Here is a 19,130-nt window from a genome sequence, read left to right as displayed (position 1 = left end):
TTTAAAAAGTAAAAATTAAAAAGGTAATAGAAAATAGAACAGATAAAAAAGCTAAAATAAAAAGAATTTTAAGTGAATGGAGGAAAAAAGATTTCAAAACAGTTCATAATCAATAATAGAAGGCAAGTTGATGCAGAAGAGCATTGGGGTTGAGACATCTTTTAAAAACCTTTAAAAAGGAGAAAAGTGAAAAATAAATATTTGTAATCTGTGTATAATCATTAACAGGAGATCAAAACCAAGTGAAATATAAATGAAGTGAAGTGGATTTTTAAAAATAATAATGATAAAAATGTTTTAAAAGAAAAATTTTAGAGGGATTAAAAGTAGGAGCATATACATCTGTTTAAAAAATAAAAATTAAAAAGGTAATATAAAATTGAACAGATATAAAAAAGATTAAAAAAAAAGTGGTGTGTTCTTGTGGAGAGTTTGCAGTCTTAATGATTTTATTGAAAAGTCTTTCTGTCTTCCCCCTGTTTCACGAACTCAGCTTGCTGCTTCCAGAGGCCCTCTGTTGGTTCCCCTTGTCTGTGCTGCTCCCAGTGCCTATAGGCACGCAGATCGCTCCCCTCCCAACACTGGTCAGGTGCAGCGCTCCTTCAAGATGGGCAGGCAGGTCACTCCCCCTCTGGATGCCGCAGTCTGATGCTATGCTTGGGTGAGGTAGGTGGGTGGATTGCGCCTCCTCCCAGCACTGTAGTCAAGTGCTTTGCTCCTGCCAGGAAGGCGAGTGGCCGCCCTCTCTCTTCTGGCGCTGGTCACTCCCCTGCTCTGTGCAGCTTCCCGCTCCACCCCAGGTCCGCACTCCATAGGTGGGCTTGAGGAAGACGCCGGAACAGCTCTGCCTCTGCTCCTTGTTTGTCTTGGCTGTGTGAGTTGTCTGAAGTACCAGGACAGAAGGATCCTATGTGCCTCAGGCTGTGAACAAGTCTCCATCTGGCCTTTGAGGCTGCTAAGCTCTTTGGTACAGATGCAGGTTTCAACCCCACCCCCGCCTGGGTGCTAAGCGCAGGAGGATATGGGGGCTGTGGCTGAGCCCCACCTGTCTTCTCCTGAAAACCTTCGGCGAGTTTTCGTAGATGGGAGTATGGCACCCTTCACCCCAGGGTACATCAGCTGTGTTGTTTTATGGAAGGCCCAGGTTGTTTTGCCCTGTGTACCCACTCATCCACGGCACTCAGCCCCCTGCAGTCCCTCAGGGTTGCCTCTGTGCAGGTGCCCCAGTCCTCTCCCTGGCTCGGGCAGCCTGCCCCGTTCCCCACCTGCTGCTTTGCCTGTAGGGCTGGGAGTTGCGGAGACCTTCTATGCCCGTTTAACTTAGTTTTGTCGGTCAAGGACTGCTCCATATGTAACCGAGCCTCGGAGGCTCCCCCTCCATCCCACTATCTCTCCGTTGGAGAGGAGGAAATTCAGTGAATGAGTGCTATTCCTCCTTTGCCACTCCTTCCCCGTGGGACCAGTCCCACACTGTTTTGCTTTTTCTTCTTTCTTTTTTCCTTTTCTCCTACCAGATTCTTGGCATCTTTGTCTTTTGAAGAGGGCGATGTTCTTTTGGAGTTCGGCAGGTGCTGTGGTTGGCAGAGTGGGTCCCTGGATTTGAGTTTTGGTGTATTTGTGGGAGAGGGTGAGCTACCAGCGTCTTTCTACTCTGCCATCTTGGCCCCCACTTGCCTGAATAGTTTTAAAATGGAAATTAACTCATGTCACTGGTGCTCAGAACCTTCAGTAGCCTCCAAACTCAGTTAAGGCTGAAGTTTTTTTATTTTTAATTTTTCAATTTTATTGAGGCATAATTGATAAAAAATAGTATATATTTAAAGTGTACAATATGATTTGATATATATAGATCTTGTGACATATTTACCTCATTCAAGCAAATTAACATGTACACTACCTCATAGTTCCCATTTTTGTGTATGTGATTAGAATTCTTAGAATCTACTCTTTTAGCAAATTTCAAGTATACAATACCATATCATTAACTATAATCACCATGCAGTACATCAGATCCTCAGAACTCATTCATATTCTAGCTTCAAGGTTGTTACCATTTGATCAACACCTCCCAAGTTCCACCAGCCCTCAGCCCCCGGCAACCACCATTCACCACTGTACTCTTTGTTTCTCATAGAAAAAGATGAGATTTTTGATTATCAAATGTGGGGGGTTCTTAGAGAGGGAAGGGAGAAGGTGGTTAAAAATTACAAACTGCCAGTTATAAGATAAATAAGTACTAGGGATGTAATGTACACCATGATGACCACAGTTAACACTGCTATGTGATATATATGAAAGTTGTTCAAAGAATAGATCCCAAGAGCTCGCATGACAAAGAAATTTTTTTTCTTTTTATTTTATCTATAGGAGATGATGGATGTTAAGTAAACCTATTGTGATAATCCTTTCACAATATATGTAAATCAAACCATCATATAAAGCTGAAGATTTTACAGTGATCCACAATGCCTTACTTTCTCAGCCCCTTGCTCTCTTTGACCTTATCTCCTACTACTTGTTTCCTTTTCTTGTTCTGCTTTAGCTGCTACCCTCTTTTTTAGACTACTGTAGCTACACTCCAGCCTTTGCTCTTGCTGTTTCATGTCTCTGAAATGGTCCTCCTTGGATATTTATGTGGATGTTCCCTTACTTTTTGTTGTTGTTGTTACCGTTCCCTTAACTTTCTAAGTGATGGAAATGTCTGTCACTTTCTCAGGGAGACCTTCTCTAACAAACTTACCACTTTAAAATTGTAAATTGTTACCCCCACCAGCATACTTTCATTTTTGTCCATAGTAATGGTCACCATTTAGCATGCATTGTATATGCTTTATTCTTTGCTAAATGACTGTCTCTGTTAACATTTTGTTGTATTATTATTTTTTCAGTTTATTTTTTTAAATAAGATTGATGTAAAATGGTATGATGTTAATAGTGGTTGCCTCTGGGTGGTGGGATTATAAATAGCTTTTATTCTGTTTTTCTGTATTTCCTAAATTTTCTTCATTAACTATGTATTAATTTGTATTCAGAAATGCACATGTAAAGTGTCTTCATTTTTATAATCTTTAACACAATTTCTCACTTAAAAACAGTCCAATTAAAGTATATTAATGGACTGGATTCCTCTTGTGATTGAAACAGTTTAATACAATGAAAATAAAAAAGGTTTTAGTGTTTCTTCAAACTTAATGAAATCATACTACTTCATATTTGTCTCATTCCTATAAGATCTGAGATCAGCAAATTTGCAGACCAGATAGTAAATATTTTAGGCTTTGCAAGCCATATGATCTCTGTTACAACTACTTAACTTTGCTGTTGCAATGCAAAAGCAAGTATAGACAGTGTAAGGTGACTGTATTCCAATAAAACTTTATTTACAGAAACAGGCAGGAAGCTGGATTTGGTGTGTAGGCCATAATTTGCATGTTCCTGTTATCAATTATGGATTAAGCTTTCTAATACAAGCTTCTCTACCTCAGAAAAGAAAATACAAGTATGTTACCTGAGTAATGGTTTCTTTACTGTACATCAACTATTAATGGATAGTATTAATTGATACTTTTTGTTTGATTTAAACTCTGTAGTCTTTAGAAGTTCTGTGCTTCTAAGTACGAAAACTAAATACATGATTTCTAATATCTATAATGATATTTTTTTTTTATTTGAGTTTAAAGTTTATTCACATCCTATTCATCTTAATCCTTAATCTTCATCTCAGTGGAAAGTGTTCATTGTGTTTATTTGGTATTTTAAAAATTCATGGGCATTCTAGAGACCCTGGTTTTATTTTCAACCTTTCCCTGTGTCTCAGGCATCAGGAGCCCAGTGTCTTTTTCTTTCTATGTGATCCTCTTCTATGAACGTGTAAAATACTAAGTGTTAGAGGCTGAGATTCCTACATGATAAAGACCATCCATGATCCACCTAGGATAATAGCCATATTTTAAATGGGCAATTTAAGTATATTTTTAATCTCCTTTCCCCACAATGATATATATAGAGATTTGATCTATTTTGTGTTATCTTTTGAAATATGAAAATGATTTAAATTTTAAAATGACAGAATTTATATCATATTTCATTGAAGTTGGAATTAAAGTATTAAAACCCAAATACTTAGACATTAACTTCCTAATCACTGATTTTAGATTTACTTCTGATGCCTTATTCATATGAACTTAGAAAATTTTATATTGTTGTTATATAAGCATGTATTCAGCAGATTTATAATGGTTTAACTAGTAATGACTGAGTTTTTTCTCCATTAAAAGTAGTGAAATAATAATCTTAGAGTGTAATGTTGAAAGATTTTAAAATTATTATTATTTAGGACTAAAATATTTTATCCTAAATTCAATGAGGGACTAATTTTTTGGTATTTAAAATTTTTGTAAGGTAGTCAGTAATCCAGGGAATTTAAATAACTAATTTCTTGAAACTGAAATTAGTTTGAACATCAAAGATTTCTATTTTAATTAGAATTTTTTTTCAGTTCTGTCCATCAACTAAAGGCACAACCAGATACCTCACTTCTACTGGTGCTGATGGAACAATCTGTTTCTGGCAATGGCATGTAAAAACAATGAAGTTCAGGTAAGTTTAGAAATTTTGTGAAAAGTCAAGCATGCTCATTTTTATTTATCACCTTGAGAGATTCTTAATAGTCCATGTATTTAAGTATATAAATATATGTACACATGGATATATATGTACACATCTGTATCTACTTCAATTGGATGTTAGAAATTTTAGAATAAATTTTTTATGAAACCAGTATTGAAGTGAATATTTTATATATATAAGATTTTGATAAGGAGTATTTTATTTGTTTCATTTCTTACTGTGGTAAGAACACTTTGAACTTCTCTTAATGATATTAGCAAGTAATTTGTTTGTAAAGCAAAAATAATAATACTGATATCATAAAGTACATTTATAAGTTTAAATGCATTTTTAACTTCCATAATGGGAATAGTACTTATTGACTACTTCAGTTTTGTAGTTTCTATAATTGATGATAAATCTATCAGTATGTAACAGTGTTCCAAAATTCTTGCACATTAAATAAACATGATGAAAAATAAAAACATCTTATTTTTTCTTAGAGATCGCCCAGTAAAATTTACTGAGAGATCCAGACCTGGAGTTCAGATATCTTGTTCATCTTTCAGTTCTGGTATGTGTAAAAATGGGAAGTTTTGAGTAAATAAATACTAAGTGATCCAGTTGTGAAAGATTTTTCAATTGTAAAATATTTTTCACTTTTGTGGAAAAAATGTATATGTTTGATTATCAATGGAAGCATGCTAAAAATGTGAACCATATGTTGTAGTAGACAGGCTCTAACATGTAATAGATTTTGAGTTTTCCATCCTTATTTACAATTAATATGTTTTTATATAATGCAGAATTTCGTTGGTAAAATGTACAGCCTCCATGCTACACTCACACATACACAATTCAACACTAAAATTGTGCCCTGACTTTTCAGAAAACATGTACTGTGGTTCCATATAGAAGACACGTTCACAGTATGTAAACAGTGTTTTTCTATTGCTAAGAATTTTATGCTAGTTAACTTTTTATTTTTTATTGTAGTAAAATATGGCATAAAATTTACCATTTTAAGAACCATTTTAAGTGTACAGTTCTGTGGCATTAAGTATATTCACATTATTCTGCATATATTACCACCATATATCAGTAGAATTTTTTCATCATCCTAAAAACTGTTGAGTTTTCACACTCAACCACTATAGCTACTATAAAAAGAATTGTAGATATAGGTCATTTTATAAATAATTTTGGAACATTATTTTTTCACATAAATTATAAAGAAATGAATTCCTCAAACCTCTAACCATTAATGTTTATGATCCAAAACCCTATATTTACTGCATAGTTGGTGGATTTTTGTTGGGTGAACTGTATATTTGTCTTTTAAATATTTCTCTTGCTTTTCTCAAGTTTTACTTGTTTTTCTCTGAAATGTTAAAATGTCTTTATTGATTAGAAGATAACCTTGTGTTTCTTGATGCCTTTTTATTAATATAAGGTAGCCTATAACTAAGGAAGCAATCAGAGTTTTTGAAGTTCCTTGGTACAATGTTTGTTTTTTAATCCTCTAGGTGGTATGTTCATTACAACAGGCAGCACTGACCATGTGATTAGAATATATTATTTAGGGTCTGAGATCCCTGAGAAAATTGCTGAATTAGAGTCACATACGGTAAGAACAAAATGAGAAACTTAAACATGTTACTTTCTTTTTTTAACACGTCTGTAAAGTTGGTTTTATTTCTACTTTTCTGATCTCTAACCTTAATTGAATATAGATTGGTATGGAAACCTATATGGTAAGATGTCTCTTTAGTAATGAAGACAAGTGTGAAATTTAAGACAAGTTCTATCTGACTATGGAAAAAGAAAATATATATATTACAGTAATAGTTAATTAAAAGCCTCTTTTAGCCTGCTTTATTTTAATAATTATATAAGCTGTTTGTTACTTTAAAATGTACATACTTATTAGAAGACACATTAAGGTATATCTTAGGAAAAAATTTCTTTTTACTGAATTTAGCTTGTTGATCTTTGTTTGTTTTCAGTGTGTCATCAGACTCCTGAAATCTAATGCCACTTAGTTATCAATAACAGCCTTCCATACAGGGAACAGTTTAATGCCTAGGGTGACAGCCATTGATAACTGGCACTTTTCCTCTCAAGCTATCTTCACTCTCCTGTGACTTTTTCAGGAATCTTGGAGCTATTATTGTTTATTCATATCCCTGTGTACCTTTCATTTCTTCCTCCTCTTTGTTTCCGAAAATTCTTCTCCAGATAATTGTTTACTGTAGAATATGGGAGTATTTCTGTTTCAGCTCACTGTATATCTCATGTGCCTCATTGTCAAAGCTGTATAGTCAGCATTTGAAAATACTTAGCATTGCAAGTCTTACTGTTAACTATTCCTACTACTGTTGACATCTTATTTGAAATCACATTAGTACATATCAATAAAACACACAATTTCTCTGAAAGATGACTCTTTAAAAAAGATACTTTGTGAGTTGCAGAATCAATCATGTTCCTGAAATTTGTAGTAAAAGAGATCCCTGGTAGAATCCTTCTCCTTAAGCTTTTAGGAACAGTGTCCTGATTTTTGTCTTATCGTATAAAGATAATTGGACATTCTCTTTATGAAGAATTACTGAACCAAGCTGAGCTCTCACCTTGCTAGTACTTATTATTACATACTAAAATCCTGGAATATTACTTAAATTGTGAAAGAAAAAAACTTAGGAAATATATAAAGATCTCAACCTGAGACTATCCAGTGGAAAAAATTGACTTGTGGTAGAGCACATAATGGTGGTATCTTTACTGTTACCACCCAAGCAAGATGTGTATACAGTGCAGTCAAATTTATTGAGAGCAGAGAGAGAAGGAGGTAGTAAATGAATGGGAAAGAATTGATGAGGTGAAAGATAAATTGATTAATAGAGTTTTTTTGTCAGGGGCCCAGCTAAGAAAAAAAGTCAGAAAACTTAAACATTCCCTGTTGAAATCAGTGGTGGCTATTAGTCATTGAAAGTAAGGTGTTCTTCCAGAACAACTAAAACCAATTATTGCAACTGGCAGTGAGAATCCCGAATCTGTCAGATAAATACTCAGTGATCATAGAACAGTATGAATCACAGATACCACTGAATATAGGATGACAGTTTAATACTTTTTTAAAATGTAAAAATAATTAAATATAGACATTTAATATCTGAGCTTTTTATTAAAAATTAAGTTCAATTATTGTTTTATGAAAATTTTGACAACATTTGAGGGTACATTTTAGCTTTATTATCCAGGAATAAAGAAGGAAAATGTACTTTAATTTTATCATCACTACAATACAGATTATATTTGTAAAAGTATGATTTAATCATTATAAGGGAAGATTCAAACAGCAGTATCTAAACTATAGTACCTATAGACTGTCAAATGAATCCATTGTAAAATAGTTAAATAGACCATGTGAGAAACAGGAAATGATTGATGTGTTTTCTGAAATTTAAAAAAAAAAGTTAAGTGGGAAATTTATTTCAGCTACTATTTGATGAATTATTTTAAGGTTGCTTTAGAGTAGTCTGCTGTCTTATTATGGAGGATATAATAAACTAATACCTATTCAGAACTGTTTTTTGATTATGGTTTAGAAACACGTTTGCTTATGTCTGGTTTGTCTCAGATTACTTCTGATAAGTATTCCACCTTAGTTAATGTATTGTTTCAATTTTCATTAATTTTTTTAAGAAAATTAGAGTTTTTTTAAAAAAGAAAATTATAGCATTAAAAAATCTACTGCATGATGCTTTTGCATGTGAATTTGAGGAGAAGAGTACTTTATTCATTTTAAAAATTAATTCTAACCAAAAATCTCTTGTTTTGTCTTAGGACAAAGTTGTTGCTGTTCAGTTCTGTAACAATGGAGACAGGTAACTATGTAGTACATATCGGTATAAACAGATGTTTGACATATTTTACCTCTATTCCCTCAGAAAACACTACTTCTATTGATATTTTATTTCTGTCTAGTCACTTAGGCTAAAAGCCCTTGTCTATCTTTGATGACATCTTACTCCAGCTCTTCTAAGGTCCCATCCAAATAGTAGCCATTCCTTTCTGAGTGATTTCTTTTTTTGTTTACTTTGCTTATCTACTATTCCCCATATAAATACTTAGATCCAGCTCAATTGATTTAGTAATTATTACTGTTTTATCTCATATACATTCTCTCATCCACTCTTTTGCTTATACTTTTCCTCACACAATTCTTACCCAGAAATACCATATCCTACCTCCCTTTCACTCCTTCTCTATACCTTTTATGTCCTCCTCCTCCCTTATGCTCTCCTTCCCTTTATTTTCCTTCTCCCTTCTCTTTTTCATCTTCTCTAAGTTCTGTCTTTCTTCTAAGATTATGCCCTACTTGAAGCCTTTCCTGACTGCTCAAGAGTTTAGCTTTCTTGGCTTCCTCTGAACACGTGTATCACTTACTGTCTCTACTACTCGTATGGTACACATTTTCTATGTCTGCAAACTCAGAAATTATATACAGGTATTCATGTGCCCTATCAAATGTTGGGTCCCCAAAAGGTGATAATCTTCTGCCCTGGCCTACAAATTCACCTACAATAGATTTAAAAATTTAACTGCTTAGTGTAAATTTGTACCCTTATATGTCTATAAAGATTTTATGTGGGTGACCTGTTTTATTATTAAATACTTTTTGGACAGTGGGTGATTACTATGATGAATATGTTTATCTTTATTAAATGAGAGAGTAAATAATGATGATCCACAAAGAATGATGTTTCTATTAGGAGTGAAAAAACCTTCAAATAACTTTTCAGATTGGTTTATTGCACTATACTGAGTTATACATTTGAAGATTTGTATCGCTACTATTCTTTCATGCTAAAAATATCTGAATTTTTAAAATCCTTGCCTTTTTCCTTAAATGAGAAACATTATTTTATCTTAATTAATTATGTGGCCAATAAACACGTCAAAAGATGTCCAGTTTTACTAAATGCAATTTAGAATAACAATAACCATTTTTTCTTTCACAATTAACATCTTTTTCTTTCAGAATGACAAGATAATAAAGAATTATGATACCCAATATTCCAAAAGGTTTAGGGAAAATAGGCACTCTCCCACAACTTTGATGAGATTGTAAACTTTTTTTTTTTAATCTTTTCAGGGAAATAATTTGTCAGTATGTTAAAAGCTTTAAAAATGTGCCTACCCTTTGACTCAGGAAACATATGTATAAAGTTGTGCAAAGACGTTTATAGAGATATTCTCGTAATAGTAAAGACTGGAAATAGTATAAATATTCATCATTAGGGGCTTGATTAAATTTTGATACAGCCATATTATTGAACATTTATTAAAAGTGATGGTAGTTTTTATATTTGTAAACATAGAAATACATCTGCAAAATACAGTTGACCCTTGAAAAACGTAGATTTGAAACAGCATACCATACCATTTAGCTCTCGATCCCCAGTCTTTTTATTCCCCTACCCTCAGCTCTGAACAATTACATGCAGATTTTTTTAAATAAATACATTGGAAAATTTTTGAAGATTTGTGACAATTTGAAAAAACTCACAAACTGCATAGCTTAGAAATATCAAAAAAATTAAGACAAAGTTATGTCATGAATATATAAAATATATGTAGCTATACATATACAAAATATATGTTAGTCAACTGTTTATGTTATTGGTAATTCTGGTTAACAGTAGGCTATTAGTTAACTTTTGGGGAGTAAAAACTTATATGCAAATTTTCAATTGTTTGGCACTGGGCAGGTTGGTGCCTCTAATCCCTGCATTGTTTAGGGTTCAAAGTGTGCATTCAAGTTATGGGAAAACATTGTAAAACATTGTATGTAGTGTAATTTTATTTCCTGTAGAAGGAAACATATAATTATATATGTATGTCTGTAATAAAGTCTGAAAAAATAGAAACTAAATTATTAACAGTGACAGAATGATAGGTGAATTAATGTTTTTATACCAATTTTATTCAGATACAGTCCACATAAAATTCAGTGTTTTTAGTATATTCATAGGGTTGTGCAGCCTTGACTATGATCAATTTTATTTTATTTTTATTTTTAATCGATGCATAGTTGATTTACAATATTATATTAATTTCAAATATAGAGCATAGTGATTCAATATTTTTATAGATTATACTCTATTTAAAGTTATTACAAAATAATAGCTATATTTCTCTGTGCTGTATAGTATATCCTTGTTGCTTATCTATTTCATACATAATAGTTTTTATCTCTTAATCCCATATCCCTAGAATATTGTCATTACCCCAAAAAGAAACAGCATAACATACCAGTAAGCTCTCAATCCCCAGTCTTTTTATACCCCAGCCCTCAGCTCCAAATGATCATTAATCTGCTTTTTGTTTTTATAGATTTGCCTGTTCTGGACAGTTCATATAAATGGAACCATACAATATGTGGTCTTTTGTGACTGACTTCTTTTTACTTAGCATATTATTCATGTTGGAACATGTATAAGAATTTGATTCCTTTTTTGAACCATCAAGCATTCAGTTATATGGATATACCACAATTTGCCTATCCATTTATCAGTTGGTTGACATTTGGGTTGTTACCACCTTTGGGCATGTAATGAATAATGCCATGAATATTCATATACAAGTGTTTGTGTGAACTTATGTTTTCATTTATCTTGTGTATTTACCGGGTAGTAGAATTGCTGAGTCATATGGTACTGTTTATCATTTTGAAGAACTGCCAAACTGTTTTCCAAAATGCACCATTTTTATTCTCCCCAGTAATGTTTGCAGATGAACATACTACTTTTATAGTTAGAAAAATAATTATTTCCATTTTAGAGGAAGGTAATAAGGATATTTTAACTGTTTCTTTACAGTTTAAGATTTGTTAGTGGAAGTAGAGATGGAACAGCAAGAATTTGGCAATATCAGCAACAAGAATGGAAGAGTATAGTGCTAGATATGGCTACTAAAATGACTGGGTAAGATTGGATGTTAGATATTTTAGTGGTTCTTATATGATATAGTCTCTTTTACATTATTGAATTATATTTAATAATGAAAATAAGTATCTTTTTAGATTAGTAAATAGTTTGGAGTTAATTGGTAGATATGAAGTTTGCATCTGTATTTAGTCTTTTAAACACAATTTTGCCATTGATTGACAGATTGGATGATAGGAACATAGCTGACTCATTCAAAATTCCGGTCACTTGTGATGCAAGGATCTCTGTGCTTTACTAATAGCCACAGAGCCATTCCCTGCCTTAATTTTCTATAGGTCATTTTTAATATCTATCTATACTACTTTGTACTTTCAGGGTTATCTTTATTAAATGTCATCATATGTTTAAATATTTCTCTAACTTACTGAGGGTACCTTTATAATATTTCATATTGTTAGCATTACTACTCAACATTATAAGTACACTTAATCAGAATTCTGTTTCATCATCTTCACTGTTGATTGGAAGATACTTAAATTCCTCTTTAGGATACTACATTTTGTTTAGAGTAGGATCCTGAAATTAATTATCTTCCCACTAATAACAATATGGAACTGCCTTTGTAGTCATAGCTACTGATAATGTCATATTCAATTAAATAAAAAGTTACTGAGTTTGTTACTGCATTTTTTTACAAGACCTATTAGTTTAAAAGAATTAGTATTTAAAGAAATAGATGGTCCATTGTATTTTTTCTTCATATTTTCTGGTAGCCAACATAACCTTGTACTTTATTTTTTTAAGATATTTGTAGATTTCTTTCTAGTTTCACTTTATTGTTGTTGTTCTCATATAACTACAAAATTTTTGCCATTTCATCTATTTTTCCTCTTTAAAATAATCTTATGTATTACTCTATATAATTACTTTTATTATTTTATTTTACAAGTACATAAAAGTATCATTTAGGATTTTTTTAATCTGAAAAATTGCATGCTCCTAGAGAGATTTTTGTCGTAATTTGTTATGTTAGATGCACCTTTGTTCAAAATTTACAATGTATGAGTCCTGAATTATTTTGTTTAGGAATAATTTGCCATCTGGAGAAGACAAGGTCACTAAACTTAAGGTGACTATGGTGGCCTGGGATCGCTATGACACCACAGTTATTACTGCAGTGAACAATTTCCTTTTGAAAGTGTGGAATTCTATCACAGGCCAACTTCTTCATACTTTATCTGTAAGTATCTTATTTTTAGAATAATTAAAATAGTCAAAAAGGGCATTATTCTAGAAGACAGGATATTTAAGTACTCTAGTTTACTTTATATGACTTACTATCCCTTCGTGAAATAGTTATTCAGGGTACCTCTTTGGACATATCTACAAAATAGGCATGGCGCATGGTGTAGCTGCTAAAAGTAAGTATGAAAACTTTTTAAGATCCTTTCAAGGTCTGATATTTATTTATCTATTCTGTTAGCATATGCAGTCAAAGGTGCATAAGTTATTTTGCTTTTAGCATGAGTTGGGATTTTTTTTCTGTTAATGTTTTAAGGATAGAGCTGACTTTATTTTGACAAGTGTATCCTATATATTGTATCTTCAGATATTAGTTTATGCAAGAAGTAGAGGAAAGAGGAAGTAGGAGAAAATGGTGCCTTTTCCTCTTTTATTTTTATTTTTTAGAAAAAAATTTCCTTCCAGCTTTTTTATATATAATTGACATACAGCACAGTATACTTTTTTGGGGGGTGGGGGAGGTAAGTAGGTTGCATTTATTTATTTATTTAAATGGAGGTACTGGGGGTTGAACCCCAAACCTTGAACCTCGTGATTGCTAGGTAAGCACTCTACCACTGAGCTATACCCTCCCCTACCTCTTTCTTTTAAAAGAAGGAATTTGTTATAGTAAAAGGCTGCAATACTTGTGGTGTGAAAAATTGATAGGATTATAGCAGAGCTCACATGGGTGGGATTAATGTTTGTGTTTATCATGGTTAAAGGCTGACTTCAAGTTAAATTCCACTTAAAAGCCTTATTTCCTGTCTGCTTCGATATTGATTCATAAGTGCTTTAAGGACCAAGTGACTGCCATATGGTGTACACGGTAGTAATAGGGACCAGAAACCAATTCTTATGGCTCAGTTCTCTTTATTGTATACCATAGTATCATGCTTACTTGACTCCCGTGTGAAATAATCATTTCTAAGACCTCTGAGGTTTCTAAAGTTTGGTTTAATTTCAGGAGGATTTGCAGTTGAATTTTATATACTTACTAAGTCCGCCTTCCTAAGTAAAACCCTAACACTGTGTTAGTGGAGTTTTAGATTCTTCCTTTTATCTGTTAAACCAATGCTTATCTTATTTCTGGCTTTCCTTATTCCCTGATATAAGTTTCTATTAATATGAGTGGAAAAACCTATACTGTTTGCTTGATTACTTATTAGGAAATATTTGTCTATGTTGGCACTTGCCAATAAAAATATACTACAAGCCATATATATGAAATACTGATATTCCTAGTAGCCACAATAAAAAAGTAAAAAGTAGCAGGTGAAATTAATTTTAATAATATATTTTATTTAACTTGATATATCTAAAATAGTAGCATTTCAACATGTAGTTTTTTTTAATCATTTTACAACATGTAGTTAATATAAGAAATATTAATGAAATATTTGACATTATTTTTTCATACTAAATCTTTGAAATCAGTATGTATTTTATTCTTATAGAACATCTCAGTTTGTACTAGCTGTGTATTTTTATTTCAGACGCTTACTAGCCACATATTTGTAGCTTATTCAGCCACACATATGGCCAGTGGCTACAAGTCTTTATCTCTAAAAATCACAATTTCAAAGGCCATGTTGTAGACATTGGTTTTATAAATTCAGGTAAAATTCTGCCTTAGTAAGTACCTAAATTTAGAGTTCTGTTTAGTGGTACACTTCCTATGGACTGACTCATGGGTCTTCTGTTTTCAGTGAATTTTACTGAAGAAATTTTAGAACAGACTATTTTTAGTCCTTGTAACTGTCAAATCTACTTAGTTTTGGTATAGAATTTATATTTTATTTGTTAACAATTTGTGTGTCAGGATCTTAGAAGGGTGTAAAGTTCTTCCATTCAGCAAATACTTACTGACTGTGCACTATGCCAGCCACTGAGTTAGGTATAAATGGTAAATTAAAGAGTCCCTGTCCTCCTGGAGTTTATAGCCTATTAAGTAAAACAAAGAAACAAACATTTAATCAAAGCACAATGCAAATTACTAACAAGATGGCTAAACCTGATCTGGAAGGGTCAGACAAAGTTTCTGAGGAAGTGAAGTTTACGTTAAGATTTATAAGATAGGTAAAAATTACCCATCTCTCAGCCTAAATATCACCTCCTTGACAAGGCCTTCCCTGACCAAATAATCTAGAGTAGCCTCCCAGTTTTTGTCTTTATTTATTTTCTTCACAGTGTTTATTACTGCTTGATGCTTTCTTATTAAATTTCTTTGTTTATTTTCTGTCTCAACATGGTAAGGGATCAATAAATATTTGGTAAATTACATATGTAAAGAGGTTGAAGGATCTCTCCAGGAAGAAGGAAAAACTTGTGCAAAGATCTTGACTTAGAGAGGAGTTGAAAGAAAGCCAATTTTTGGCTAGAGCACAGATAGTAGAAAGAGTGTCACCAGATAGGACTGGATAAATGGACAGGGGCCAGACCATTCAAGGTCTTGTAGAATCTGTCCTAAGACTAAAAGAACAACCTTAAAATGTTTAAAAGCAAAGGGATAATATGTAAATTTTCTTTTAAAAAATACCTTGCACTTCTAGCAACAGAGTAAAGAATAGTTTGGAATGGATATAAGAATGACTCTGGGTGTGCTGTAGGATTCTCGCTAGGATCGGGCATGGTGATAATTTGGATTTTTGTGGCAGTGGTAGAAATAGAGGTGTGTTTGTTTAATAAATAAAAATTGAGCAGACGATAAATCTTAAGACATTACTGAATTTGACTAGGTTTTGTTTCCTGTAACCCAGTGACTGTGTCCTTGTAACCAAAAATAAACCCCCCTATTTAATAAGTTTCTGTTTCTTAATGTACACTGATATAGTTGTATCATTATCATTTGAGTTTAGTAGGGTAATTTTATTGTTTACTGCTTAGGAAACTGAGAAAGTATTTACTATATCAAACTGATTATTCAACAAGAGATTTTGTTATGACAAAGAAATATTTTTTGTTAGTCATTGGGAAAAGAGTTTTGTGACGGTATTTATTGTAATGGGATTTTACCTCCTCATCTTATGCTTTATGTTTTGAGCCAGCCTGCAGTTATTTTTCAGTAAACTATATTTTTGTCCATAATGGTAATATGGTAGAATATTATTCTATTTTTGTATGATTTGAGATAAAATACACTTTTTTAGGTTCACAATATATGATCATTTTTTTTCCTTTTTCAGTTTCATTAGGTAGAATTATTACAGTTTGACTGCACACATACATTACATTGCATGTAAATACAATATGTACAATATGCTGCACATATTTTTTAGTTTACATATATGTACTGATCATTGTTTCTAAGAACAGATTAGAGCTTTAGCTTTTTAAATTTACATAATTATCAAAGGAATAAAGCCAAAAACAAAATAAGAATCAACAGAATGCGATAATCTAATCATAAAGGACAGTCAAATGTGCTTAGACATATTCAAGAAATCAATCATCTAAGTTATAAATAATAAGTAATTCATTTGTGCCATTATTATTATTATTACTACTACTACTACTATTATTATTACTTAGATACCACATCTAAGAGCTGTCATATGGCATTTTTCTTTCTCTTTCTGGCCCAGTTCACTTAGAAAGATAATCTTCAGGTCCATCCATATTGCTACAAAAGGCATTATTTTATTCTTTTTTATGGCTGAGTAGGGTTCCATTGTATGTATGTTACTACATCTTCTTTATCCAGTCATCTGTTGATGGATATTTGGGTTGTTTTCATGTCTTGGGTATTGTAAATAGTGCTGCTATGAACATTGGGGCGCATGTATCTTTTTGAATTTTATTTTTCTCTGGATATATGCCCAGGAATGGGATTGCTGTATCACATGGTAAGTCTATTTTCAGTTTTTTAAGGAACCTCCATACTGTCCTCCATAGTGGCTGCACCAATCTACACTGCCACCAACAGTGCAGGAGGGTTCCCTTTTCTCCACACCCTCTCCAGCATCTGTCCTTTGTAGACTTTTCAATGATGGCCATTCTGGCTGGTGTGAGGTGATATCTCATTGTAGCTTTGATCTGCATTTCTCTGATGATTAGTGATATTGAGCATTTTTTCATGTGCCTATTGCCCATTTGTATGACTTCATTGAGAATTGCTTGTTTAGGTCTTCTGCCCATTTTTGGGTTGGGTTGCTTGTTTCTTTGACATTAAGGTGTATGAGCTGTTTGTATATTTTGGAAATTAGTCCCTTGTCAATCCCATCATTTGGAAATATTTTCTCCCATTCTGTAGGTTGTCTTTTCATTTGTTGATGGTATCCTTAGCTGTGTAAAAGCTTTTAAGTTTAATTAAATCCCATTTGTTTATTTTTGCTTTCATTTCCATTATTGCAGGAGCTGGTTCAGAAAATAGATTGTCGTGATGTATGTCTGTGAGTGTTCTGCCTATGTTTTCTTCTAGGAGTTTTATAGTATCTGGTCTTACATTTAGGTCTTTAACTCATTTTGAGTTTATTTCTGTACATGGTATTAGAGAATGTTCTAATTTCAGTCTTTTACAGGTAGCTGTCCAGTTTTCCCAGCACCACTTATTGAAGAGACTGTCTTGGCTCCATTGTATATTCTTGGCTCCTTTGTCATACATGCGTGGGTTTATTTCTGGACTTTCTATCCTGTTCCATTGATCTATGTGTCTGTTTTTGTGCCAGTACCATACTCTATTGATTACTGTAGCTTTGTAATATAGTCTGAAGTCAGGAAGCATGATTCCCCCAGCTCTGTTCTTCTTTTTCAAGATTGTTTTGGTTATTTGGGGTCTTTTGTGTTTCCATACAAATTTTAACATTTTTTTGTTCCAGATCTGTGAAGGATGTCATTGGTAATTTGATAGGGAATGCTTTGAATCTGTAAATTGCCTTGGGCAATATGGCCACTTTAACAATATTGATTCTTCCAATCCAAGAACATGGTATATCTTTCCATTTGTTTATGTCATCTGCAGTTTCCTTCATCTGTGTCCTATAGTTTTCAGCATACAGGTCTTTTGCCTCCTTGGGTAGGTTTATTCCAGTGTATTTTATTCTTTCTGTCGTGGTGGTAAATGGTATCATTTCCTTAATTTCCCTTTCTGCTATTTCATTGTTAGTGTATAGAAATACAACTGATTTCTGTATATTAATTTTGTGTCCTGCAACTTTACCAAATTCATTGATGAGTTCTCATAGTTTTCTGGTCACTTCTTTAGGGTTTTCTATGTATAGTATCATGTCATCTGCAAACATTGACAGTTTTATTTCTTCATTTCCAATTTGGACTCCTTTTATTTCTTTTTCTTCTCTGAGTGCTATGGCTAAGACTTCCAAAACTGTGTTGAATACAAGTGGTGATATTGGGCATCCTTGTCTTGTTCCTGATCTTAGAGGGAACCCATTAAGTATGATGTTAGCTCTAGGCTTGTCATATATGGCCTTTATTATGTTGAGGTGTGTTCCATCTGTGTCCACGTTCTGGAGAGTTTTGATCATAAATGGGTGTTGAATTTTATCAAAAGCTTTTTCTGTGTCTACTGAGATTATCATATGGTTTTTATTCTTCAGTTTGTTAAAGTGGTGTTATCACGTTGATTGATTTGCATATATTGAAAGATCCCTGCATCCCTAGGATAAATCTGACTTGATTATGGTGTATGATCCTTTTTATGCATTGTTGGAGTAGATTTGCTAGTATTTTGTTGAGAATTTTTGCATCTATATTCATAAGTGATATTGGCCTATAATTTTCTTTTTTTGTGATATCCTTGTCTGGTTTTGGTATGAGGCTGATTAGGCCTCATAGAATGAGTTTGGAAGTGTTCCTTCCTCTGCAATTTTTGGAATAGTTTCAGGACAGGTGTTAACTCTTCTCTAAATGTTTGGTAGAATTCACCTGTGAAGCCATCTGGTCGTCAACTTTTGTTTTCTTCGGAGGTTTTTAATTACTGATTCAATTTCAGTACTGGTAATTGGTCTATTCATATTGTCTATTTCTTCCTGGTTAAATCTTGGCAAATTGTACCTTTCTAAGAAATTGTCTATCTCTTCTGTGTTGCCATTTTTGTTGGCATATAGCTTCTCATAGTAGCTCTTATGATTCCTTATATTTCTGTGGTGTCAGTTGTAACTTCTCCTTTTTCATTTCTGATTTTATTAATTTGGGCCCTCTTCCTGTTTTGCTTGATGAATCTGACTAAAGGCTTATCAATTTTGTTTATCTTTTCAAAGAAACAGCTTTTAGTTTCGTTAATCTTTTCTACTGTTTTTTTAAGTCTCTATTTCATTTATTTCTGCTGTA

The 19,130-nt window shown here is 32.8% G+C and overlaps 1 protein-coding gene across 5 annotated transcripts in view; it reads left to right on the top strand.

Moving 5' to 3' along the window:
• The window catches only part of BRWD3 (bromodomain and WD repeat domain containing 3), a 130,639-nt gene that overhangs the window by 50,374 nt on the left and 61,135 nt on the right, over positions 1 to 19,130 (top strand). For all 5 annotated transcript variants that reach the window (XM_074360032.1, XM_045512672.2, XM_045512671.2 and 2 more), the window contains exons 9-14: positions 4,499 to 4,599; positions 5,112 to 5,182; positions 6,135 to 6,235; positions 8,455 to 8,495; positions 11,493 to 11,597; positions 12,648 to 12,801. In XM_074360032.1, coding sequence (XP_074216133.1) covers positions 4,499 to 4,599; positions 5,112 to 5,182; positions 6,135 to 6,235; positions 8,455 to 8,495; positions 11,493 to 11,597; positions 12,648 to 12,801 — 573 coding nt within the window. The remainder of the gene's footprint in view (positions 1 to 4,498; positions 4,600 to 5,111; positions 5,183 to 6,134; positions 6,236 to 8,454; positions 8,496 to 11,492; positions 11,598 to 12,647; positions 12,802 to 19,130) is intronic.

The sequence above is a fragment of the Camelus bactrianus genome, chromosome X (assembly GCF_048773025.1).
Source record: "Camelus bactrianus isolate YW-2024 breed Bactrian camel chromosome X, ASM4877302v1, whole genome shotgun sequence".
Lineage (NCBI taxonomy): Eukaryota > Metazoa > Chordata > Mammalia > Artiodactyla > Camelidae > Camelus > Camelus bactrianus.
The sequence above is the reverse complement of the archived record's forward strand: the minus strand, read 5'-3'. Positions and strand labels throughout refer to the sequence as shown.